This window comes from Didymosphaeria variabile (genome assembly GCF_027946475.1).
Source record: "Didymosphaeria variabile strain IMI 356815 chromosome Unknown scaffold_4, whole genome shotgun sequence".
NCBI lineage: Eukaryota > Fungi > Ascomycota > Dothideomycetes > Pleosporales > Didymosphaeriaceae > Didymosphaeria > Didymosphaeria variabile.
In genome coordinates this window covers 1,578,537-1,604,378 of record NW_026611623.1, presented here as the reverse complement: position 1 = coordinate 1,604,378, position 25,842 = coordinate 1,578,537, and the positions used below count along the sequence as shown (strand labels likewise).

Below are 25,842 nucleotides of genomic sequence, written 5' to 3'. Positions count from 1 at the left end.
TACGGCGCGTGGGTGGGCGATAAAGAATAGATTACAAGAACAGCGGTGCTGCGAAAGAATAATGCGTTCATGTGGTAAACAGTCCTAAGACATCAACACACTGCGACGTGCAAGTTGAGTGGAGAGTGGAAGTAAATCGAAGCATGGTGCAAGGTGTTGCTGACACGCACTGCCCCACGCTCGAGCTCAAGCTTCCACGGACGAATAGATCACCCCGCTATGAGAACACCCAAACGCCGATCGGAGCTTGGGCCGCCAAGGATTTCTTCTCCGTCGCATCCAAAGTCATGCCGTGGACTGTCGCACGACCGCAATGAGGGGCCTCCATTGTTGCAAATCGTCTGAGTCCAACATGAACCACGCATAATACAGCCACGATATACTCAGCCTTGCGACCAACATCGTCCTTCACAACGTCATTGACAGGTAATGGCGGCTGCGCATCCCTTCAAGCTCCCCACGTGCGACAACATACGAATACGACGAACGGCTCCCGTCCGATAGCGTTGCAGCTTCCACGATGAAGCTCGCTGGCCTTGGGCGACCTATCTACTCGCAGTGCCTCGCCGCGCGCCAGTTTTCGTCTACCACACGCAGACGCATCGTCAAGCCCATCACAGATCTCCCCGACCGTATAAAGCCATCCTTCCTTGAGCGCCCAGATGCTACACTACTCTCACTACAATGGCCCTCTCCGCCGCGGAATATCCTCATAACGAAGAAGAAGCGCACACCTGGCATAACAGATTCACTCATAGAATATACCACGCATCTCTCGTCCACCTATCCCGGTATCAACATCATACTCGAGCCAGAGTCCGCGTCAGAGATCCACGAAGTAGTCTCTTTCCCGGTATACACATACGATCCCGCACCGCAAAATGGCACGCCCGCCCATCTTTCGGATAAGACCGACCTGGTCTGCACCCTCGGCGGCGATGGCACCATACTACGCGCCAGCAGTCTGTTCTCACACGCGACTGCTGTTCCGCCTGTACTGAGCTTTGCCATGGGTACGCTCGGCTTCTTGGGAGAGTGGAAGTTCAGAGAATACAAGAGAGCATTTCGAGAAGTGTACATGAGCGGAGCGAGCGACGCCTACGCCAGCTTGGAATTCCCCGAAGCAAGCACGCCCTCCGCGGCCTCAGTCTTAGCGGACGACCCGCTCGATAAGCCGCTCTCATACGCAGACATCAGAGGCAAAGCTATGGGCTCGAATCGCACTGCGCGCGTCCTTCTGCGGAACCGCCTCAAAGTGGGCGTCTTTGGTCCGAACGGAACCCGCATCAACAGCTCCGTGGATCAAGACACGTACGCCCTGAACGAGATCGTTGTGCACAGGGGCGCCTCGCCTCATCTGAAGATCGTAGACATCTTTGTCGGTGGCCGCTTCCTCACCGAAGGCGTCGCCGACGGCATGATCATTTCTTCACCTACCGGGTCTACAGCATACTCTCTCTCCAGTGGCGGCTCCATTGTGCACCCGCTCGTCCCCTCACTCCTCCTCACGCCCATTTGCCCGCGTAGCCTCTCCTTTCGCCCACTCGTGCTACCCGCCAACACACCCATCACCCTGCGCCTCGGCGAGAAAAACCGCGGCCGCGAAGTCGAGGTTTCTATTGACGGGAAGAGCATCACGGGTGGTATGGGCGTCGGCATGGAAGTCCGGGTACTGGGTGAGCATGTCAAAACTGAGGCGGGTGAGTGGGTTGGTGGCGTGCCGAGTATTGTGAGGGGGACGGATGGGATTGGGATGGAGCTTAAGGAGGAGGATCATTGGGTGGGCGGGCTGAATGCGTTGTTAAAGTATAATTATCCGTTTGGAGATCAGGATACCTCGGAGGGTGAAGGGCGTGCATGATACTCTCTGGGACTGTATAAAGGGAGGCGTTTAAGAGGTTGGAGAGATGTTGTAAGATATGGATTGGAGAAGACAATATACCCCTGCATTAGTGTATGATCACGGGAGTTTTTGATTGATTCGGGCTTGAAACTTGCTGGGTCCGAAACGCATGTCAAAGCAAGGGCTGACGAGATCTCCGCGGTTCGCCCAACGCCTTCCTTCAGACTAGACCAGAAACACCCAGGTGTGCATCTAAGGTATAGGAACACCACATAATAAACATCTGTAGAGTCACTGTTTGAATGGCGCCCATGGTGTGTAGTGTTTCTTATGGACAACGGTGGCTTCAGCCGACATCGCGCAAGAAAGGCAGTCATCTAATGATAATCCAAGTGAGGAAAACTCAGCACCCAATCTATTGTACGTTGGCTATGATCTATTTACCGCCACGCGCATGGGTGACTGCTCATGTTGGAAAACCTTCGATCGTCGAAATATCCACGAAGATAATCGTTAAACATTGTACGATTCCAAAGTATCCCCCACTTAGAGCACGACTTCAGCCCTTCAGCCCTACAGATCCACCCCCATGAGTCAACCTCCGGACGAAAACATCAACACCAAACTCATCTGTACAGTAATGCTATGATGCGTGACGTCAGCGCCTTCAGATTAAAAATCACACCGGGATCCCACAGTCACCATTCCTATTCCGGCCACACGACAGGGATGCGAGTGCAGGGTCGTGCTAATTTTCGCTTGGCAGTCCTACGGTCATTGGACAACGGCGATTACTAAACGGAGCTTAGAGATGTTCTCTCCGCTTGCTACGCGCAGGCTCTTCGATGATATGTCCGAGCTGAGGCACAAGAAGACCATGCAACCTAATTTTTATGACCGAGTAACCGGGGTCAACATGTGGTGGTTTCCGCTGCGGGGCCAATGAGGTCGGATCGCTTAGGACAAAGCACATCGACCTTTCGCTTGAAGGGACATTACTAACGCAAACCGTGCTTTGTGAGCCGGCTGCTTTTGCTTACAGTGCATGGACGAATATGGAGGCCATGAAAGGGATTGTTGGTGTTTGGCGCGGTGGTGCAATACATAAGGTTAATGGTTGTCGCAGTTCGTTGTTGTTACATCGATTCCACACACAGTTCACTGTCTCGAAAACGTGACCGGGCTTCGGCGACTACAGACACTCAACAACTATTGTCCTGTTGCACACCTGTGTCCTTCAGTTGATTAGAGTCTGCTCTTTCTTGGAAAGACTCACTCATATCCCCAAGTCATAAGAATATGCAGGCACTTATTCGAGATGCGCCCATTGGGCAAATAGTCCGATGGGTCAATCCTCGCCTCCTACCTTACCCAGAGGAGCGCGACAACTTTGAGCTTCCAGTGAGTAACCATACCGTTTATGTCGTCTAGGGTTTGACTAACTCATTCCAGCCCGCCTATGTGCAGATGCAGCATGGCAAGAAACATGCACCATCCGCTTCAGTCAGAGCACCCTCGGAGCCCGTAATAGAAGAGGGCCTACCAACCGAGGAGGTCTGCCCGGAGATAGAGAAAGACACGGAAGAGAAAGAGTCCTTGGAAGACGAATCAGTATCGGACCTCGAGAAGATCCAGACTGCACGGACAGCACATACCGCACGCTCGCAGATCTCGCGTGTAGGCACACGGGAAGCGCTCTCCAAGTCAAACACCCGCGCAGACCTCGAGCAACAATTCTCGCTTGCGACTGTAGAACGTGGACCCTCACGACCCATTGAACCGGAGGTTCGCGACGATGGCACTATTCTCGTCGATTGGTATACCACCGACGATCCGGAAAATCCACAGAACTGGAGCTTCGGCAAGAAGGCGCTAGTCTTATCACAGATTCTCATATACACGATGGCTGTTTATATGGGTAGTGCGATCTACTCACCCTCGATCCCAGGAGTCATGGAGCGCTTTGGCGTCAACTTGCAAACTGCATCGATGGGCCTTTCGATGTACGTTCTTGCCTACGGTATTGGACCTTTACTCTTCTCGCCGCTTAGTGAGATCCCGGTCATTGGTCGCAACCCACCCTACATCATCTCGTACGCGATCTTTGTTATCCTGCTAGTACCCTCATCACTAGTCGACAACTTCGCGGGTCTGATCGTCCTCCGCTTCCTCCAAGGTTTCTTCGGCAGCCCCTGTCTCGCTACCGGCGGTGCAACGCTGCAAGACCTCTACAGCCTGATCAAGCTCCCCTACGTGCTCAGTCTGTGGGCATTCGCAGCAACCTGCGGTCCCGCCCTAGGCCCCATCATCTCAGGATTCTCTGTCGCCGCCGAGAATTGGCACTGGTCGCAGTGGGAAATGCTCTGGATGAACGGCCCCGTCTTCCTGTCCCTCTTCTTCCTCCTCCCTGAGACCTCCTCTAACAACATCCTCCTCCGACGCGCCGCCCGCCTCCGCGCCCTCACCGGCGATGACCGCCTAAAGTCGCAATCTGAGATCGACCAAGCGAAGATGACTCCTCGCGATATCGCCATCGAAGCCCTTTGGCGCCCCTTTCAGCTCGTCTTGCTCGACCCTAGCGTCGCCTTCACGGCTGTATACACAGCTCTAATCTACGGGATATTCTACAGCTTCTTCGAGGCGTTTCCACTGGTTTATGAGGTCATGTACCACTTTAACCTTGGCGAGACAGGCCTGACCTTCCTCTCCGTCACCGTCGGTGTCGTTCTCTCTATCGCTGCGTACTGGGCGTACATCTGGTACATCGTCGAGCCTGAGATTCGCGCTTACGGGCTGGGTGCACCAGAGCGAAGGCTCCTTCCCGCACTCATTGTAACATGGTTCGTCCCAGTCGGCCTATTCATCTTTGGCTGGACCAGCGACCCGAAGATCCACTGGATTGTAAGCTGCATCGGTATCGTCATCACGACGATTGGCATCTTCCTCATCATCCAATGTATCTTTTTGTACCTGCCGCTCGTGTACCCGCAGTATGCTGCGAGTTTGTTTGCGGGCAACGACTTTATGCGCAGCGCGCTCGCGACTGGTGCTATTCATTTCAGCAGCCCGATGTTCAGGAATCTGGGCATTGGGAAGGGCATTAGTCTCCTAGCGGGACTGACGATCGGGTGCAGTGCGGGTGTGTACGTGCTGTACTTTTTTGGGCACAAGTTGCGCGCGCGGTCGAGGTTTGCGGCGCAGTAGGTAATGTAGCGTGACATGGTGATTTGCCCAATGATTTGGGATTTATGAGTTTTGATTACGGTTGTGAACGGGAATACCGCCACGAAAGCGAGGAGTTGGGGCGTTCAGCATACAAATTTGTGCTTCTCATGAATGGTAATAATAATGACTCTGTTGATGATCATACCTTCGCCCTTATTCGCCCTGTGATTGCGATCATTGTGCATGTGTCGATCGAACGAATGTACGAAAGATCACACAGCTTCGGTGCCACGCTTGTATACCAGCACGGCTACATGAAGTTCACTAGATTTGCAGATTCAGCTTGTTCTCGACAAAGACGAGGTTGGGGTCGCGGTCTGATCTCGTTACCGTGCGACCAATCAAATCGCGAGTCTCATCCTCCGCGGGACATCATCGCCGCTCGCGCGCCACCTTCGCCATCTTGGTCTTCATGTCCTTGCCGTCTCAAACGGACAATCCTACGTTCTAATAACGCTATTTCCCTCTTTCCTATGTCCTATTTCCTTAACTGTACTTTTTACTATTTGCAATTGTAGAAGAGTCTTTTCATTATGGGGCTTTTACAGAAGACGTTGCTCTTCGGCTCCGCGGGCGTGCTGTTTGTTGTTCTGGCAGTGAGCTTGACGCCGATTACGTCGCCACTGCCGCCATATACAGGACCGTATGAGGTAGGGATATTGAATCTTGAGACGGAGGTCAGTGAGAGGAAGGTGGTGCATCCTGCAATGCTGAAAGAGACCGGGGATAAAGCTTTTGAGGTATGTTTATTACAATTTTCGACGAATTGAAACATACAATGAGACGAGCTGTTCTTGGTCCTGATCAATACCATAAATTTTGCTTCGGTACATCTCCACAACCCCTCATCTTGAGCGCTTAAAAATCCTCCCGTCTCTTTGTATTTTTGCTCCGCGCAACCCACCCTCTGCACCACACATCAACCCAATCCTACACCTTAAGTCCAATGCTAATAACCCACCAGCTCTCCACCCTCGCGATAACCCTCTACTACCCCTCCTCCTTCCCCAACTCCCCACTCGTCCTTATGCCCGTCCTTGGCTCCCCCAACCCATCTCCCTCATCGGCACTGGCTACGCCCGCCTCATAGGAATCTATTCCCCACCTATCCAATCAATCGTAACCTTCTTCCTCTGGGCGCTCGGCTCCAAAACCGTCATCCCAGGCGTCGTCGACGCCCCAGTATTGAACGCAAAGACTGTGGAAGGGTTAGGCGAGGTCATTACGGGCGTCGGTATGAAGGGCAAGAGAAAGGGAAAGGAGAGTGTGGAGGAGATTCTGGAATTGAGGAATATAGATGTGAAGAGTGAGAAGGTGTTGGGGAAGGGCACGTTGCCGATGGTGGTGTTTACGCATGGAATGGCGGGAATGTCGCAGAGTTATTCGAATCTGCTAGGGAGTATCGCGAGTCATGGCTATGTTGTTGCGGCTGTCGAGCACAGAGACGGAAGTGGGCCTGGCACAGTCGTACACTATCCCGACGGTGGCGAGCGATATGTGTGGCACCTTGCACTCGAGGATTTGCAGTGGGTTTTTCTCGTTTATCAGTTGGGGACAGAAGGCTGACGTTTTAGATCCGAAACTCCTATGACTGATCTGGATCTCAAAGAAGCACAGCTGAACTTCCGCGAGGCCGAGATCATAGAGACCATCCGCCTCTTCGAGCGCCTTAACAACGGCGAAGGTGCCAAGATCCGTAACCTCAAACCCAAATCACCAGAGTCCGCACTTCCAGGCTTCGAAGATCGCCTAGACTTGGCAGCCATCACAGTCGCAGGACACTCGTACGGTGCAACAGGAGCCTTGCAAGCCTTGAAAAACGCACCAAACAAGGACATGCCGATAAACGGCGCAATCATGCTAGACCCAGGAAAGGGGTCGGGACCGCTAAACCATGACATTAAGTTGCCAACACTGGTCATGCAGTCGGGTCAATGGACAGAAAGACAAACAAAATTTTATGACGAAGGCTGGCATTTCGATGTTGTGAAGAAGCTAGTCGAGAACACAAAGAAAGGGTGGTTCATGACGCTGAGCGGTTCGGCTCACCCGTCTTGTACCGATGCGCCGTTGATCGTTCCGTGGATCATGAAGCTTGCAACGCATACTACGCTTGACGGAAGAATCGCTTTGAGGGAATACATCTCAACATCAGTCGACTTTTTGGAATACCTGAAGAATGGACAGAAGAAAGGAATGCTGCAGAAAGAGGCGGGAAGTCCGGCCGGTCCATTAGGAGACGCGGAGAAGCGTGTGAATGTGAAAGGTGATTTTGGAGCTGACTGGGAGATGCACGTAATTCCTAAGACATGAAGCCGCGGGATCGAAAATCCTGTCATCTATTAAGTAGCGTACAGCCGCAGCTCGTACCGTACATAACGTATCGTCTTGGAATTCGCAGCATGTGTTGAAGGTCTTCAACCAAACACCATCATTTCTATTCCGTGAAGAGTCAATGACTGTCATCATTGACTGCTTTCTGTGTGACTAAGGCTCTCTTTCAGGAAGTAAAATCACCTCACGAACCTAGAGGGATGTCGCGGATGCCACGAACGGCACGGAACCCCTCACGGAACTCTAGAATATTAGGGTTATAACTGATCAAGTTCGTGTTCATGAAGCAATATCCAAAAATGTTCCAATTGTTGCGCTCCAACCAAGGCACGAGCAAGAGTAACGTAGAATCGCCAAGACCATCCCTGTGGTAACATATGTCAGTTTTAATCCAAGATACAGTTGCTCATTACGTACATTGGAACGACAACACAAAGGTTGATATTGTCGAGATGAAGCCGTCGAAGTGTTCCCCGGTGTGCATCGAGGAAACTTATCAAGGCAGGGGTCTCAATGCCCATATTGTCCATCAATAGGCAATACAGCTTCGGAAGTGTTATAGAACGCTGGTTCAGGTCCTCGAGAATTCCCAAGTTAGCGGCCTCATGTATTGGATCCCCGCATTGAATGCCCAGAAATTCAAGGCTGATCATGCTCGGAAGAATTTGGTACAGCCACTCGAACCTATAAGCGTCATGCGGATCGGCGGCGTCTCTCCTCTGCGCATAATGGAATGTGACTACATGGAGAAATCGAATACGGGACAAGTACTTCATCTCGGCAATCTGGCTCATGGCAAAGGTCTTTGATGGCGTAGCAGAAGGTGAGAGTTGGCGAGAATCGGGCGTCTTGGAGAATTCGATGTCGTACGGAACGCCTTTCAATATTAGACCGCCGCTGAACGTGATCCGACTCCGATAGATGGCACCCAGTACGACACCAACACCATGGGCTCCTATTGCTTTGAGCTCGCGTTCCACCTCGAATCGTGATTCATAGCTATTGTGCTTTGGAGGCACCCAAGATCGCATGGAAGCACTGAATGGCATCATACCAAGACCAATGATAATCTTCCTCAGGCCCCACACTTGTTGATAGTCAGGAATACTGTCAACCAACCAGATATTCTTGAGTGCGGGGAGATGTCGGAGAGCTTCAGTGAGTAGCTCAACATCCACCCCCCTTCTTCTGATGTTGTTCAGGTCGTGCTGGTAGTGACTGTAGATGCGGCGCCGGGCTCGACGAAGTGTCTTCTGGGGAGTCTTCACACCGGGTTTCTCTGCGCTACCCTGCTGCATTTTTGTTGTGGACTCCCCATCCTCCCAGATCTCGATCTGTCCATCACGCTCTTCAATAATAACTGATTTTCCGGTCAAACACTGCTTCCCACGGTTAGGGAACGCCACCAAAATCAATTCAATTGCCTTGACAGAAGGACTGATCTTCGGATCCTTCGCGAAACCAACAAGCCTCTCGAGGCCTTCTCTAGTGAAGGTAACATGGGTGACTTCGAAATGATAATCGAAGAAGCCTATAAGACGAGAATATGATTAGTACATGAAACTCGAATCTTGAAGAGCGAGGTAATATACCGCGATAAGTCTTTGCGTGAATTGTCCGAGAAGCCAATCTAAAGTTGTTCATGTCGTTCCCATCGAGATACTCGCAAATAGACGTTATTGTCTCCGTGGGTAGGTCGCTGAGGAGGTCAGCGTCCGGCGAGGAAGGCGCCAGCGCCGGCCGATCCATGGCTTGTGATTGTTTGCCCGAAGTTATTTTCTAGTATTAAGTCAACGTCCTATTTATTGAGGCGGATTCGCCTCGCACAATAGCTTACTTGAGTGTGCTATACAATAACCAAAACAGTAAACAAAACTGTAGTCCGGCCGGCGAAAAGACAAAAGATGTCCAGATGTAAAGTTTGAGGGCAGGCGCAAGTTACCATGCGCTCGGACCACTGCTACACGCTAGTCTTTCAAGTAGGGAAGGTGCGAGTCATGGAAGGTGTGAGTTATCGAAGGTGCGAGCGCAAAGACTTTGCAGTTGCCGTTCAAGCCTCGACGCCACATGTGCAACCTTGGCAGATACATTGCCGTTTAGGGTGATCTGCTCTTATGCAGTGGCTGAGAGGTTGGTTCAATAGCTACCGTAGCGTCGGTGCAGGTTGGCTCAGCCGGTGCCTTGGTGTGTTGCTACATGAACATAGGGCATTAATTGCACTAATATCGACAACACGTACAGAAGGCTTGCAAATGCTCGAGAGCATATTCAAATCATTGCGTGACACTGCTAACAAGACTTTTAGGATGAGAATCAATTTTGTTTATGGATTGCCCATAGTAGACGTGTTGAGAGATACAGAAAGGATGCTAGGGTTTGTTTCCATAGCAAACCGGGGAATAAGTCCAATGAGAACGCCACCCTCCCGCTGTGCACGTTTATATCAAGAAGTTTGTAGATTCCGCTGAGGCCTGCTCACAGCGGCATGATATTCGGCACGGGTCCAATAGGTACTATCCCATTGCCAACCATGATAGACGAGTAGCCCCGTTTGATCTAGACTGCTTAGTCGACTGCTGACTGACAGGCCGTTGCACTTACAACATCAAAGAATGTAGTCCGTTTGAAAACGCCACCTCCAGTTTCAGGGCCTTCACTCCAGTAGAGGCGTCGAAGCCATGCATGCAGACGCGGGTAGTCGGTCCGGATCATCTTGAGATTGCATTTGAACATCGTGTAATATGCTACGTCGAAACGGATCAACGTGGTATAGAGGCGAATGTCGGCCTCAGTGATGTGGTTTCCGAGAAGAAAAGGTCGGTGATTCGATTGCGAAAGGTGCTGCTCCAGTCTATCAAGGGCTCGAAACAGTCTTACAACATGCTCATTGTATGCTGCTTGTGTCGTCGCAAATCCGACCTTATAAACACCATTGTTAATGTCGTCGTATACCCAGGAATTGAGTTGATCAATGTCGTTTCTGAGATGGTTTGGAATGAAGGCAGAAATACCCTTGCTTGCTTCGTGCTTTCCGGCAGGCAAGAATTGGTCAAACCCGTCTATAAGCATACGCATGATTTCGCTGCTTTCGTTGTTGACCACGGTGTCTGGGTCGAGTCAGCCGATCAGCTACTAAGTTTGGTGCCAGTGCACGTTGCGCATAATCGAGAAACGATCCTGTTCGTAAACAAACTTACGGTTCTTCTTGTCCCATAGCATTGGAAGCGTAATCCTTCCCTTGTACTGAGGATCTGCCTTCAAGTAAAGCTCTTTCAACCACCTGGCACCATAGATTGGATCACGAGAAGGGCCCCGGAAGCCGCTGAAAAACCAACCATGCGTCGGATCTCGCGCGTCTACTTCAACCATTTGCACGATGTCTCCCAGGCCTTTCAAAGCACGGACGATAATGGCCCGGTGGCACCAAGGGCAGGTGTGGTTGATGTACAGAACATACCGATCCTTCTCAGCGGGGAACTGTTCCGAAGGGACATGTGAGCGGAATCGTGGCATCCGCTGGGAAGGATCGTTGGCGTCCGGAAGATCTCCACAAAAGGGAAGTAGACTTGAAGGCTGCAATTGAAGCTATCGCACAGGTGTCAGTGTTAACGTACCTCGGCAGCGAAGAGAAAGACATCGAGGGCACTTCTGGTACTTACCTTCGTAGCAGTCATCTTGCGTAGTACAAGATTGTCAAGATTCGAAATCCTGAATTCCGACCCGAAGATGTCCAGAAGCGCGATGGGTTTTCCATCGTGCTATTGACAGTCTTGGGGATTTGGCTACATGATTACAAAACAGGATAATATGCCGGGCAAGGATGATTAGTATGGTCGGCTCTAGACGATAGTGTACCGAGTAGAGAGCTTGTGCATCCTGTTTTCTCAGGGCATGTGTGCAAAGCATCATGTACGCATCTTGACGTCGCCTGGTGCATCTGTTGCATTTCGCCTCGTGTGGATTCACAGCCAGTCTCTAATTGTGAACCAAACGGCCGGAGGTGGTTGAGGTTGGGCTTCGGCGTTACCTTCTAGAACAGGGCGAATGACCGTTGCCGAATTTCGCCAACGCTAGACCGCTTTAGAAAAAGACGACCTCGGGAGCCTCATGATTCGATTTTGTCTCACTACATTCATCGTTGCACGCAACATCAGCATCGTTATAATGATCGAAGACTTCTGCAGACCTTTTCCTGTAACAAAAGGAATTTGAAACAATGCCAAGACCTTCTCTACCATGAAATCGCAGTCTCTTTTTCCCAGCTGTATACCTAAGCAACTCCAATGGGTTTCTACAACCTGCCGCGCTGTTTGCAGAAAGCCCCCCTATCGCCTGGGCCACACCAAACCTTAAATGACGTCGCCCACGATTGGCTCGATTCGTCCCGTACGGTCCGCGGAGGGTGGTCGTGAACACAGCGGGAACATGTACGTTCACGCTCCGAACACCCCGACTTGGCCAATAGGCTCGATCAGGATCCTGGGAGTCAAGTCCATCTAATTTGCTCGCGTACAGCTCACAGCTACCTAGAATTGCACGTCAGTTCCGCACGGCCGGCACGGCCGGGTCCCCAGCTCTTCCAAATGATGCGGGTCAGAAATGCCTCAGTCTCACAGATTTCTTACACAAAGCCATGTCCCCTATTGCGTGCTGTGAAACCAGTACTCCCAGCTATGGCGTTGTAATTTGTGAACGACTCGACACTCGAGACATGCGGCACGCTAGCCACGGCACGAGGACAGGGTTCGGCTGCATATGCTATTCCACGCCGTGGCGCCTGTCATATGAATTGATCTTTGTGGTTGCGCGTACGGCAGTGGGAGGTATTAATACAGGAACTGTAGGTCCAATTGCACAAGATGCGATGCGTATATCAGTGGGCTGCTATTGATCGAACAGTAACGAGGACGAGGCGGAAAAGCACTAGGAGATCAAACGTCCTTTCGCTGGATTGAATCGATTTGTATTGCGTATTCGTCAAATGCTGTGTCGCGAGCACCAAAGATTCTCGACGCTGGGTTGCGGTCGCCGATGCCAGAGCGCGCAGTGCACACCGGTAACTGTTCGACTTACCCTTGCCTGGGCAGAAGATCATCTCGGGTACTCATTGGTTTACACCAAGCACATCAAGATAGTAGTCAAACTCATCTACTTCCAAATTCAGTTCCATCGAACGTTGCGAGGTTTCCAAGCGTTAGTGTCCTGCGCTCTCTACGTTCGGACGCAGGCCACCTAGCACAACGGCCCCCGTCATCGTCGGGGACCACCACAACCGAACGGTACATACATCAATCGGCCGCTCATTCTATTGGCGTTGGAAGCAGGTCCTCGCGATGGGAAGTCACGGAATTGGTCTGCACGTTGTGGCCTGGCCGTCCGAAACAGTCACAAATCCCTACTCAATCTAGCAGCCTCTTTCTGCAGCGTTCCAACTAGACGAACGGATGCGATATACGAAAGAGCAGTATATTAATTCTCTGTCATGCAGGTAGCCAAGAGGTAATCTTGAGCTTTGAGTAATTGACATGTCTACAACGTAGCCGAGGAGTGCCACAGTCAAGGAGACTCATGTTCGTACTCAGGGGAATTCGCGAAATGGTGTCAGCCCCCGCATTGACTCAGTTAAGAGTGCTCCAGAGGTCAGACCGCGACTTCTGCATGGACAACCTCCTACGTGGGCATGCCCTCAACTTCTCACCGAAAGCCAGAGGGCTTGCATGAAACTAGAACTAGAGACATTGCATTGTCGCTTTACTTAATCGATCAAGAGTTCCGACACTCTAAAATTCTTGTTGCTTATAGCTTACTCATTTTCGCTCCTCCGATCATCGGCTCGGCAAAACGAGCGGTGTTATACGAGATGAGCAATTCCAGCGTCTAGAGCAGAGAGCTAGATTGATGGGAAACATCTTGAGGCAAAAGTTTCGGGAAGATCAACTCGTCTATAAGCGCGTCACAGCTACACGTAGTCCCATTCAGGTTTCTACTGTGGCTACACGGTTCTCCGAATGGGCTTTCAGAACATATCCTAATGTTAATGAGAGTAAAACGAATTCACACATGTAGCAGTCCCATGCGATAGAGCATCATGGATGAGGAAGAATGAGACTGTAACCTAAAGGCAGAAGAGACTCTTTCCTCCCCAAAAAGGTGTGCATCAACGGCTTAGACCTTTCCAACGTACCTCGATCCCGAGTCGATACTATAAGATGGCACATATTTTTCGAGCCAAGCACCGACCACTTGCCGAACGCTGTCTTCCAAGTCCACTTCTACGTTCATCGCGGGGTTTTGTCCTCAATCTCCAGCCGCCCCTGCTCAAAAATTGTGTGCCAATCTTCACAGTTAATGACTGGATGCAGTGGGTGTTGGCACACGATCGACGATTTCAGTGAAGCTGATTGCTACACAGACCGGAAGGGTTCTCCGTCGGTACTGTCCAATGCGTGTCCTCTATTCACTTCGGCGGTCTCCGACAGCCACCGACAGCTTTGTAGACGCATCGGACAACCGAAGATCTGCGAATCGCGAGACCAGACTCGTAATTGCACAGTACACCGATCAGTATCCCGTAAACCGCATGTGACCAGGGCAACATGCCTCCGTTCTGTCACGGACACTATATCGTCCAATCAACAACATGCTTGGCTGATGAAAACATCGAGAAAGGCAGCCACACCCTCTCCGTTTTACCTTTTACCCGTATACACTTACCAAGGAAGTACGGGTGCGTAGCACCGCAGGAATTTTCTTCTTGTAAAAGGCCGCGGAGAGGTCTGATCCCCCCAGACACGCTACGTGGTCGTTCTTCCTCTGGGGGTGTACACGACAGATTCGATAATCCCAAACAAACCTTAACTGTAGAGCCGTTCTCATAGGAGTGGAATGGCGACTATCGAAGAAGAAGTACTGTTACCTGCCCGCCTCGTATTTGGACTCCATCATACATGCACATTACACGACTATGACGCTCTGTAAAAACGTATAGACGAAGACGTTGAGTTGTGGCTGGCGTTGACGCGTACACATGCAGGTGGCTGTCTGGAATAGCGTGGAATGCTTTTCGTGCCACTGCTTGTCAAACTGATGGGCCTAGGCCAGAAATGTAACCACACACCGTTCCTTGTTGTGTGGTGACAGGCTCTTGGGAAAGCGTCGTTTGGTCGTACTCCCCTTGATGGACTAGCATCTGCAAAGCACGTAAACTTCCCACTCCTTTTTGCTATTCTAGTGAGAGTGCTACTACATATCTTCATGGATCGAAATCCAGTCGAGTGGAGCTGAACACTCTCGCTTACTCACCCTAACCGCAAGACCGGTATGCTTCCTTGCTCAAACCTCTCAGCCAGAGTGCTTCACCCAGACACCGCACACGTGTCTGCCAAATACACCTCGACGACAACTGCGGCGTCCATGGGCAAAGAACACCGCACTTGCGAAGCTTTCCACTCTCGTAGCATGGAGCTACGATGCACGACTACGGCTGCCCTCCTTGCTCCGATGGATTCACCATTGCCGACTACGAAACCTCGTTACCTCCATTCTCTGGCTTCTCGTTCTGCTGTTTTACTCTCACTCCACACACATCTATGCTAGAAAATATAAGCGAAGGGAGCTTCCACCTACGTTTTGCTGGACTTACCTCGGTATACACTTTCACCTGATTAGACTCAACACGAGAATATCGTCACTCTTTTCGTAAGTCCTCCCAGTCACGCTTACTTTTGCAAGCCTCAAGCAGACATGTGCACACTAATAGCAGTAGATAGTGACAAAAATATTGACATGTAGCTTCCATATCGAAGTCGCTAAGAGCTCAAGTATGCGGATTGCATGATATCCCAAACGCCAATATGCAGCCCCAAGACAGCACCGCCACCATACACGGGAAACATTATTAACACCAGTTGCCCATCTACTGCTCTTTCTATGGTCTTCCACTGAAACTGTATCCGCTCCCGCCGAACGAACTATCTCTCTTCGCTCCTCCTGGCGCCGGATCCCTCCTATACTCCTCGTAACCGCCCGGGCTCAGCGCACTATTGTTATCGTCGTTGTAGGCCGCATACGGCATTTGCACATGGCCTTGGCCATGGCTTGGGGCAACATACGGTCCACCGACTCTATGGTCTTCGCCCCAGCTCAGCGGCCGACCCGGGTGCCGTCCCTCGTCCGTCTCCGTCGAGTGTAGTAGCGCGTACTCGTCTTCCTGCTGATTGCCTCCGTGCTCGGTGCGGCGGTCTTCCTCGTCCGAGTCGCGGCCGTCGTGGTGCTCAATGTCGGTGGACCACGCGTTGTCCTTGGAGTTGTCACCGCCGGTGTGGCGCGGATCTTGCTTGGCAGACTGGTAGGGCATGACGCCTTCTTTGCGAAACTTGTTGGCGTAGTAGCCGGAGATGGCGGTGGTGAGGATGAATGAGATACTGGAGTTGGCATTAGCGGAGTACAGTTAGGAGGAAATAGGGAAGGAGGCATACAATATGACTACGCCGAAGCCCACAGTCACTCGACTGAGATTGCACTTTGCTTCGGGCCCGTACGCAAAGATTGTGCAGTTCTTTGGGTCATCATCACCCAACTTCTTGTCTTTCGCGCCTTGGTTCACGCCTTGTGTGTTCCACGCCATTACGGCAGCAAAGGCTGCGAGCCAGAGAACTATATGCATCTGTCAGGAGCCGCTTGCTTAGCGGTAAAGATGTGGTATCGTACTCGTATACAATGCGTCCAGGGCAGCAAAGGCGTAGGCGTTCGCGAATCGCTCAGCTCGACTCCACATCGGTACCATTGTAAGATATATTATCGCAGGCGCAGAAAGGAAGCACTATCCAATCGTCAGATAACCCTCTGTATTGATATGTCCTTTCAAAATGGAAACAACGTACCAACGCAAAGTAATATTTCGTCGCACCGCCTGTCTCCCCTCCTTTTGTCAACACGGCGATGGTTATGCATCCCGCGATGAAGATGAGGACGATCTGGAAAATATGTGCGACGGTCTTGCATTTCTGCACGTAACTTGTGTTTAACTTCATCGTGGCCCCCTCGTGTGCCCGGCGGGCTCGTTACAGCGTCGTTCGCGCAAGGGAGGTGCGTCAAGGATCTCGAGTAAGACAAATAGAGACACTGTCAGTCTCCTTGGAATCGCAGCCGAGGGTGCTGCACGCGTAGAGTAAGACGTAGAGGAAGGAGGCGCAGAAGAATCCTTCCTGCAGTGTTGCGTCAGTCAAAGTCACAGGAAAACAAACAAACGTCTTGGTAGGAGGAACTTACGATGGCCAGCCGTGGCAACGAGCGTATATATCAATGGTTATACAGATGAGGGGGTATGAGCGTGGCAGTGTCTTGAAAAGTCAACGCAGGCAAAGCAACGACATGTTTGAGCTGGCGCTCCACCCACACAGCCATCCGCCTCAGCTCGCCGCGCAACGACTCGCGACGCACAGATCATGCCCGCGGGAGTGCCTATCGAGACGCTTGGCTGCAACAGGAACCAGGGCTGACATATTTTTGGGGGCGCCTTCGCGCTAGCCCATCGCTTGCGCGGCTGTCCCTGGATTCGGTCCCGCGCTTGAGGACTGCCATCAATTTACCATTTGTGGATTCATTCTGCGAATACCATCATCTCGTGCGTGAGGAGCGACCTGGGCTCTGACGATGTGATAAGGAGATCGTAAAAACTGACAGGAGTTGGTGCTGCGTGTCTATGCGCCTTGAAGCTCAGCCTTGGGAATACGAGTTCTTCGCCAGCGCCATGATGTGGTCGTGAACAGCCACACTTCACCGGTACCCTTTAAAATGAACGGGAGGCTTTTCCATGGAAAGTTCTAAGTACGATGCATATAGAACCCTCCTTTTGGTAATGTAATGCTGGGCCGTACGTTGAGGAATTTGTATTTTATAGAAACTCAGTTCGACTATCCTGGCTCTGACACATCGGTTCTTCGTATCTAGCCTATTGATTCAAAATCGTACTCGAAAGGCATCCAGTATAAGGGCTTTTAGGGTGTCACATGTTTGAAGGTGTATCGTCGTAAGGTTCCACCGTGTAGATTACACGACTTCGGGCGTTGTAGATGGATAACAGCATTACCCCAGATCATCGCGCGACCTCGGGACCGATGCATGCACGTGAGGAACACGCGCAGGCTGTGTGCTGGCCACGACCATACTCATCATGGCTACAGATGAGTGATTCCATCATCTTCGATTTTACTGCTTGCTAAGATGGGCAATTCTCGTTTTCAAAGTTGTGTCGACCCGTATGGTGGTCCGTTGCACAGTGCTTGAGGAATACAGAGATATACTCCGTCAGGCAACGGGGTTGAGCAACGGCAGAATTCAAGCAAAGACCCTGAGTATTCAGTCTCGATTTCGTGGGGATCTAATTCACAACCATGAGACACGTTCAAGTCATGGTGACTACATCTAGACCAATGTTGACAGCATCCCTTTCTCCTACGACAAACCGTCAACGCCTTATACACTCCACACCTCGCCAGAGCTCGCCCGCGTAGGACTCAGCGAGGACTCAGCTCAGTGGGCCGGCGTTAAGTACCGTCTTGCGAAGGTTCCTATGGCAGCGTTTCAGCGCACGAGGACCACGGATGCTACGTAGGATGTTGCACAGGCGCTGGTGGGTGCGGAGGACGATGCGATCCTAGGATTTACAGCACTCAACCGAAGGGTGAGCTGCTGCCGATGGTGCAGCTGGCTATGAGTGAAGGAGTACCGTAAACAAGGTTGTACAAGGTTGATTGTTGCACGTCCGACAATGATTGGTGTAAGTGCCGCCGCGGAAGTGAAACCATAGCGTACATAGTAAATTGGCAGGTGCACTCAAGGCTCTGAAAGCAAACAGAGTATTATCTGTACCATGCTGTAATGTCTACAAACAACGAAGTGCTGTTGACTGGTGGGTTTTAGGGTGCGGAAGCTTCGGAACCTCGTCCGGAATCAAAGCCGAGGATACAGGGGGTCACGGCGCTCGGCTTGGCATATTCTCGATCTTTCCTCGCCGAATATTTTTTAGGAGCTTTGAGCATCATCACAACCTCCAATCCTCATCCCATCCTCTCCCTACATCCTCATCTCTCTCCTTTCCATTGCATTGAGCTGGAGTCTAGGAGCACGGCTTGAGCTTCGTCATATCTGTCTCTATTTCTCTTCCATCACAATGCAGCGCTTCGCAACCAGGGCGCGCTCATCGGCGCTGAAGAGCTCCCGGAGCTTCAACCTCCAGCAACAGAGGTTCGCACACAAGGTATGCAACATGATGTGATCAATGCGTATCAGCGCCAATTACTGACGATTATGCAGGAGCTCAAGTTCGGCGTTGAGGGCCGCGCTGCTCTCCTCAAGGGTGTTGACACTCTCGCAAAGGCCGTATCCACCACTCTCGGTCCCAAGGGCCGGAATGTCTTGATCGAGTCGAGCTACGGTTCTCCCAAGATCACAAAGGGTACGTAGCAGGATAGCAATAATGGTTCGATGATGGCAACTGACGTAAGATCAGATGGTGTTACGGTCGCAAAGGCTATCACTCTCCAAGACAAGTTCGAGAACTTGGGCGCACGCCTTCTTCAGGATGTTGCTTCCAAGACCAACGAAGTTGCTGGTGATGGTACCACCACCGCCACTGTCCTTGCCCGTGCCATCTTCTCCGAGACGGTTAAGAACGTAGCCGCCGGGTGCAACCCCATGGACCTCAGGCGAGGAACCCAGGCTGCTGTCGAGGCTGTTGTTGAGTACCTCCAGGCCAACAAGAAGGACATTACCACCAGCGAAGAGATCTCACAGGTCGCCACCATCTCCGCGAATGGCGACATCCACATTGGCAAGCTCCTCTCTAACGCAATGGAGAAGGTCGGAAAGGAGGGTGTCATTACCGTCAAGGAGGGCAAGACCATTGAAGACGAGTTGGAGATCACTGAGGGCATGAAGTTCGACCGTGGCTACATCTCTCCCTACTTCATCACCGACACCAAGGCCCAGAAGGTTGAGTTTGAGAAGCCCCTGCTCCTTCTCTCCGAGAAGAAGATCTCCGCTGTTCAGGACATTGTTCCCGCTCTTGAGGCCTCCCAGCAGCTCCGCCGACCGCTCGTCATCATCGCCGAGGACATCGACGGTGAGGCTCTTGCTGTCTGCATTCTCAACAAGCTCCGTGGTCAGCTCCAGGTTGCCGCTGTTAAGGCTCCTGGCTTCGGTGACAACAGGAAGTCCATCCTCGGCGATCTTGCTGTCCTGAGCAACGGTACCGTCTTCAGCGATGAGCTCGATATCAAGCTCGAGAAGTGCACTCCCGATATGCTCGGCTCCACTGGCTCCATCACCATCACCAAGGAGGACACCGTGCTCCTCAACGGGGAGGGTAGCAAGGACGCTGTTGCTCAGCGCTGCGAGCAGATCCGTGGCGTCATGAACGACCCCACTACCTCAGAGTATGAGAAGGAGAAGCTCCAGGAGCGTCTTGCCAAGCTTTCGGGTGGCGTTGCCGTCATCAAGGTCGGTGGTGCCTCCGAGGTTGAGGTCGGCGAGAAGAAGGACCGCATCGTTGATGCTCTGAACGCTACTCGTGCCGCCGTTGAGGAGGGTATCCTTCCTGGTGGTGGCACTGGTCTCCTCAAGGCCTCTGTCAACGCCCTCGGTAGCGTCAAGGCTGCCAACTTCGACCAGCAGCTCGGTATCAGTATTGTCAAGAACGCCATCACTCATCCTGCCCGAAAGATCGTCGAGAATGCCGGCTCTGAGGGATCCGTGGTTGTTGGCAAGCTCACCGACGAGTACGCTAGCGACTTCAACAAGGGATACAACAGCGCCCAGGGCGAGTACGTCGACATGATCAAGGCCGGTATCCTCGACCCTTTCAAGGTCGTCAAGACTGCCCTCCGCGACGCCAGCGGTGTTGCATCTCTCCTCGGTACCACTGAGGTCGCCATTGTCGAGGCACCTGAAGAGAAGGGTGCCGCACCGCCCATGGGCATGGGAGGCATGGGCGGCATGGGAGGAATGGGTGGCATGATGTAAGAGCTGCCCGCGACCGAGTAATATTCTAATACCCCCGTTCCACTATACCCTCTTTTAGTACTCGAGTCTTTCCCAGCGCTGGTCTGTACATGATATGGGTTTGGTACTCCACTCTTCTTCTCCCCTGTCTTTCTAGTTCTTTTTGAAAAGCGTGGCATTATCTGTATTTTTGTGGATTTGTACAATATTGTGTATCTAGAAGGCCTTGGGAAGGACGAGATGTAAAAGCGATCAAGGAATGCGAAGACGTTAAGAATCAATCATCCTCTACAACCCTCTGTAAACATTGGTGAAGCTTGAGGCCTGAGCTAGTCAAGCGCGTTTCGGTTGCTGTGGCCAAACCCCCCCACCACGCTACCTTTATAGCCCAGCCTCATCGCACCTACACTACGATTCCTTACTTGCCCGAATACCATTAAACAGTTGCCTGCGCGATCCGATGTAAGCTATCCCTTCACTCCATTAGGCAGCTATCTGCGCTGCTGCTATTTCTGCCCCTCGAGCCCACCGCTGACGACACCGCTGACTAGTCTCCAGACCACTGATAAAGCGCTGCCTGCTCCTTCGTCTTTCCCGACCTTACACATCCTTCAACCGACATTATGGTAAGGGCGCCCTCGACGATCAATGTGAACAGTACTGACTCGGGCTTCCGCAGGCTCAATCCGGGTACGTTCAGCAGGCAAATACCACCCCGCACCGCCGCCGCCGCGCTCCCCTCCCTCCACCAGTTTCGCGCTCGCCCCCCACACCGCCTACCGCCATCTGCTCCCCTTCAAAAATACTAACTAGCCCCAGTGTGTCCGTAGCGCCTGAGTGCATCAGCGCCTTCAACGAGCTCAAGCTAGGCAAGGACACCAAGTACATCATCTACAAGATCAGCGACGATTGGAAAGAGATTGTAGTCGAGGAGACATCCAAGGAGGACGACTGGTCCGCCTTCCGTGAGAAGCTCATCAACGCCAAGAGCAAGGACAAGAAGGGCAAGGAGGGCATTGGCGGCCGTTACGCCGTCTACGATGTCTCCTACGAGCTTGAGAGCGGTGAGGGCACGCGCTCTAAGATTACGTTCATCTCGTGGTGCCCCGATGATGCGCCGCAATACGTGAGTACACAGACCATGCTGCAGATTATGAAAAAGTGGCTTTAAAGAGAGTGGGAGCTAATATTTGATAGCCCCGCATGATGTACTCGTCCTCCAAAGAAGCTATCAAGCGCGCTCTGAACGGCCTCGCTGCCGACATCCAGGCCAACGACGCCGACGACATCGAGTGGGAGAGCATCCTCAACCGTGTCTCCAAGGGCCGTTAAGCGCATGAACCCACGAACGAAGGGCGAACGACGTGGACACGACCTGACGAAATGTGGCGGACGCTTTAGCTTTCTTCTCGTAGCTACTCCGGAGGCTTTCCAGTGCTGGAGGTGTGCATTTCAGCATAAGCAAGAATACAATGTATTCAGAGTTGATAGCCGCGAACAGCATCATTAGCACGTGTGTTCGTAATGGGCAAAAGAGTGGTAAAATTGCCATTGATTGACGAAATTGTTTGGTATCCCCTCGTTATGAGTGCATCTCTGTTCACAGGTTACTCCGAACCATTTATGGTTGTATTGCTGCGCCTGCCGCCGTATAATCCTTTTATGCTGCACTTAATCCTTTCTTATGACCTTAATCGATGCTTTATTCTTCCGGTCGCGCCGCAGTGTACAAGACCACAGCGTACCCCTCGCTTACTGCTCCTTCTCCCAAGCGCTTTTGAATACTCCAACCAACCTCTCCCCCTCCTTCTCATCCCGTATCCTTTGCACCACAAAACCCCTCAATTCCTCCCAGAAACTTTCATTCACAACTTCCTTCCCACTAGGGCCCTGCGCCGCAGGCGCTTCTGCCTTACTTTCGTCTTGCGCAGCGCCACTCGCCAATCCCTTCTCCTCCTCCCCTGGTGCCGCCGCAGGCGGACTCTGCACCGGCGTCGCCACAGCACCGCCCAACACCATCACCCCAAACTCGACTTCGCTGCCTGCATCGCTGCCGAGCACCTCCGCGACCGTCTTGCTATCTGTCACAGGCTTCTTCCTGTAGAGAATTTTGATCTTTGCGGCGGGGATGCTGGTTTTGGTAGAGTATGCGGATTTGAGGTCGTATATCGAGGTCGAGGAGGCGGTGATGGAGGGAGGGGGACGGTGGGGTGGGTTGGCTTCATGGGCTTGAGGGTGAGGGAGATTGTCGCGGAAGTTGACGCATCGTTCGAAGTAGTCTTAGGATTTGGACGCGCGGGGTGTGGCGGGGTGGAGAGCTTGGGAAGGACGAACTGTGGGTGTTAGTGTAAGGCGTTGGGGGGAGTAAATAGGGTAGGTTAAGCTTACGATTGCACCATCTGGATACTGTCGGGCGTCGGCGATGTGGTCGGAGGAGAGCTTGACGGGGCGCGCATCGAGCGCGGTGAGGAACGTTTTGCAAAAGGTGAGCTCCGACATGGTGGGCTCGTGATGGGGGATGATATTCGTTGTTGGTGGTTCGGCTGGATGCGTTAGTCTCGAATTTGGGCTAGAGCTTTGCTGTGAAATCACCTTGTCGGAAGCTGTTTGCTAGAGTGACAAGCGTAAGGTCAACTAGGAAGCCTTATGTTAAGAGAACCGGCGATGACGCTCGCTCCTGCAGTGCGGGACGCAGCGGCGAAACCTCGGTCCAACAGCGTGCATGACAGGCGGTCAGTGCGGCGGTCCCGCTAAATTTTGGGTGAATTTTCCTGCGCGGATTGAGTTGTGGAATTTCCAGTGCACCAACAGGAACCACACCCCAAATATACGCCTCGTGCAATACTGTTAAGATGGGAAAAGGTCGTCGCATGAAAAAGCAAGGTCCTCCACCGCCATTGGACGAATCACTAGTCACGAGAAAGCGAAAAGACGCACCGCCTGCGCCCGTGAGCCAACAGCCCGGCAAGAAGAGGAAGACAGATTTCAAGGCACCGAAGAAGGGACCTGCGACCAATGGAACCAATTCGAAGAGCAAAGCGAAACCAGTGAAACCAGTGAAACCAGTGAAGAAATCCGCACCGCCGCCACCCTCGGACGACGAGATTCCAGATGAGGATCCGTCCGAGGACGAGGACGCGATCGATGACCCAGATGTTATGGAGGATGGTTTGGATGGTCTGAAGGTGACAGGACTTGATGCGCTGGGCAGTGCTTCGGAGTCAGAAGATCTGGATGACCTGGACCTTGAAGACGATGAGTTTGACGAGGATGGATCTGTCATGGACTCGGGCGATGAAGAGCCTGTAACGAAGAAGGGCATGTGGTCGGACGACGAGGATGACGATGACATAGAAGAGAAGCTCACGGCGGCGAACATCGAAGGGTTGACGCTGAAACGCGACAGGGAGCTCGCGATACAAGAGGCAGAAGCACAGGCAGAGTTGGAAGAGGCACAACTGCAGACAAACATTGCGGGAGACAGACCTAAGGTGCTGGAAGACGAAGATGAGGAGGGACGCCCCATTACAAATCTTGCGACACAGGACTTGCAGCTTCTGCGAACGCGGCTGAATGACACCATCAGAGTTTTGGACGACTTCAAAAATCTCGCGGAGGAAGGTCGATCAAGAACAGAGTACAGAGCTCAACTACTGAAGGACATCTGTGCGTACTACGGGTACTCAGAGTTTCTTGCCGATAAACTTATCGACCTCTTCCCCGCGCGTGAGGCTTTCGCCTTCTTCGAAGCCAATGAAACACCCCGACCTATTGTCATTCGAACTAACACTCTTCGCACGCATAGACGAGAGCTTGCACAGTCACTCATAAACCGCGGTGTGCAACTCGAACCCGTAGGCAAGTGGAGTAAGGTCGGTCTGCAGATCTTCGACTCCCAGGTCCCTCTTGGTGCTACGCCCGAATACCTCGCTGGTCACTACATCCTCCAAGCCGCTTCCTCTTTCCTTCCCGTTATGGCTCTTGCACCGCAAGAAGACGAACGTGTTCTCGACATGGCCGCCGCTCCCGGTGGTAAAACGACACACATTGCTGCCCTCATGAAGAACACTGGATGTGTCTTCGCCAACGATGCCAACAAAGACCGTGCGAAGGGTCTCATAGGTAACATACATCGTCTTGGGGTACGAAACACCGTTGTTTGCCACTACTCCGCTCTAGAGTTCCCCAAGGTCATGGGCGGCTTCGACAGAGTACTCCTAGATGCGCCATGCTCCGGCACCGGTGTCATCGCGAAGGACGCAAGCGTCAAGACCAACAAGACAGAAGCCGACTTCATGAAGCTCCCGCACCTACAGAAGCAGCTTGTTCTCGCGGCCATCGACTCGGTAGACCACCACAGTAAGACGGGCGGCTACATCGTCTACTCCACCTGCTCTGTCACCGTCGAGGAGAACGAGCAAGTTGTCCAATATGCGCTGAACAAGCGGCCAAATGTCAAGCTCGTCGAGACAGGCCTCGTCTTCGGCAAAGAAGGCTTCACCAAGATCGGAGGCAAGATCTTCCACCCTAGTATGAAGATGACAAGGAGATACTATCCACACGCGTATAACGTTGACGGCTTTTTCGTCGCAAAATTCAAGAAAATCGGACCTACGCCGCCCAACGCCGTCCTCGCGAATGGCGTTAGCAAAAAGGGCAAGAGCGCACCCTCTGACAAACCTGTCGAGGAGGAGTACGTTGACAAGACGCCCATCACAGACGATGACGGAGAGGAGTCTGACTTTGGTGGCTGGGATGATGAGGAGGATAAGGTGTACATGGAGCGAGCTGAGCGCGCGCAGATGCGGAGAAAGGGCAAGAATCCTAACGCTGACCCAAAGGCTGCCAAGGAGAGCCAGAACGGAACTTCGAAGGCAACAGAGAAAGAGAGCGCCAAGGAAGTGAATGGTGCAAAAGCCAAGAAGGCGGACGCTGGCGCCAAGACGAATGGTGGTGGCGGGAAGGTGGGCGGAGCGGATTCGAGACCGAAGAAGAAGAGTGGTGAGCGGAAGTCGATATAGTTTACCTATTGTACATGCTTGCACTGCCTTCCTTGGTCGTGGCAAGACATTCCAAATGAGTCTTTTCTCCAGATTGTGTTATCCCCTTCTTCCTGTGTGGACAGGTTCAACTCATCATCATCTCCATCGTTCCCACTTTGGCGCCCGCAAATTAACGCAACTTTGCCGTACTTCGCCGCTGCTACCCGCAAATGTACACATCCCCGTATTCAATTCCCCATGGGCTTCGTCTCGAGCTCCCACAGCCCCCTCGAAGTGGAGCCTGGGATTTCTAGGTGGCTTCGAGAAGGACGAATGTGGGGACTACGATATCGGCGCCGCAGAATACGGTCGTGGTGTTGAGCCGCAGATGAGCCGCATGTGGACCGTGTATGTTAATTTGGTGAAATGTTTTACGGCAAGGTGTGAACTATGGTG

General features: G+C 52.3%; 9 protein-coding genes across 9 annotated transcripts; 5 read left to right on the top strand and 4 right to left on the bottom strand.

Annotated features, from left to right (window-relative positions):
- Window positions 1-520: 520 nt before the first annotated feature.
- Window positions 521-1,861, top strand: POS5 (NADH kinase pos5; the record flags this gene model as incomplete). The annotated part of the gene is made up of 1 exon (XM_056214198.1): window positions 521-1,861. One exon carries the CDS (start codon window positions 521-523, stop codon window positions 1,859-1,861), a length of 1,341 nt encoding a protein of 446 aa, XP_056071465.1.
- A 1,281-nt stretch (window positions 1,862-3,142) lies between these two features.
- On the top strand, window positions 3,143-5,047 carry N0V89_005420 (uncharacterized protein; the record flags this gene model as incomplete). Its single annotated transcript, XM_056214197.1, has 2 exons — window positions 3,143-3,244; window positions 3,296-5,047. 2 exons carry the CDS (start codon window positions 3,143-3,145, stop codon window positions 5,045-5,047), a joined length of 1,854 nt encoding a protein of 617 aa, XP_056071464.1.
- Window positions 5,048-5,846: 799 nt separating this feature from the next.
- N0V89_005419 (uncharacterized protein) lies at window positions 5,847-7,381 on the top strand (the record flags this gene model as incomplete). The annotated part of the gene is made up of 3 exons (XM_056214196.1): window positions 5,847-5,895; window positions 6,033-6,594; window positions 6,643-7,381. 3 exons carry the CDS (start codon window positions 5,847-5,849, stop codon window positions 7,379-7,381), a joined length of 1,350 nt encoding a protein of 449 aa, XP_056071463.1.
- A 205-nt stretch (window positions 7,382-7,586) lies between these two features.
- N0V89_005418 (uncharacterized protein) lies at window positions 7,587-9,151 on the bottom strand (the record flags this gene model as incomplete). Its single annotated transcript, XM_056214195.1, has 3 exons — window positions 7,587-7,767; window positions 7,820-8,933; window positions 8,995-9,151. The coding sequence occupies 3 exons, from the start codon at window positions 9,149-9,151 to the stop codon at window positions 7,587-7,589; spliced, it is 1,452 nt and encodes a 483-aa protein (XP_056071462.1).
- Window positions 9,152-9,967: 816 nt separating this feature from the next.
- N0V89_005417 (uncharacterized protein) lies at window positions 9,968-11,076 on the bottom strand (the record flags this gene model as incomplete). Its single annotated transcript, XM_056214194.1, has 3 exons — window positions 9,968-10,509; window positions 10,600-10,879; window positions 11,017-11,076. 3 exons carry the CDS (start codon window positions 11,074-11,076, stop codon window positions 9,968-9,970), a joined length of 882 nt encoding a protein of 293 aa, XP_056071461.1.
- A 4,253-nt stretch (window positions 11,077-15,329) lies between these two features.
- On the bottom strand, window positions 15,330-16,028 carry N0V89_005416 (uncharacterized protein; the record flags this gene model as incomplete). The annotated part of the gene is made up of 2 exons (XM_056214193.1): window positions 15,330-15,825; window positions 15,880-16,028. 2 exons carry the CDS (start codon window positions 16,026-16,028, stop codon window positions 15,330-15,332), a joined length of 645 nt encoding a protein of 214 aa, XP_056071460.1.
- A 2,547-nt stretch (window positions 16,029-18,575) lies between these two features.
- Window positions 18,576-21,736, top strand: HSP60 (chaperonin; the record flags this gene model as incomplete). Its single annotated transcript, XM_056214192.1, has 5 exons — window positions 18,576-18,662; window positions 18,719-18,860; window positions 18,915-20,421; window positions 21,224-21,530; window positions 21,602-21,736. 5 exons carry the CDS (start codon window positions 18,576-18,578, stop codon window positions 21,734-21,736), a joined length of 2,178 nt encoding a protein of 725 aa, XP_056071459.1.
- Window positions 21,737-22,156: 420 nt separating this feature from the next.
- N0V89_005414 (uncharacterized protein) lies at window positions 22,157-22,903 on the bottom strand (the record flags this gene model as incomplete). The annotated part of the gene is made up of 2 exons (XM_056214191.1): window positions 22,157-22,683; window positions 22,801-22,903. The coding sequence occupies 2 exons, from the start codon at window positions 22,901-22,903 to the stop codon at window positions 22,157-22,159; spliced, it is 630 nt and encodes a 209-aa protein (XP_056071458.1).
- Window positions 22,904-23,256: 353 nt separating this feature from the next.
- NOP2 (rRNA (cytosine-C5-)-methyltransferase nop2) lies at window positions 23,257-25,425 on the top strand (the record flags this gene model as incomplete). The annotated part of the gene is made up of 1 exon (XM_056214190.1): window positions 23,257-25,425. The coding sequence occupies one exon, from the start codon at window positions 23,257-23,259 to the stop codon at window positions 25,423-25,425; it is 2,169 nt and encodes a 722-aa protein (XP_056071457.1).
- Between the last annotated feature and the right edge of the window lie 417 nt (window positions 25,426-25,842).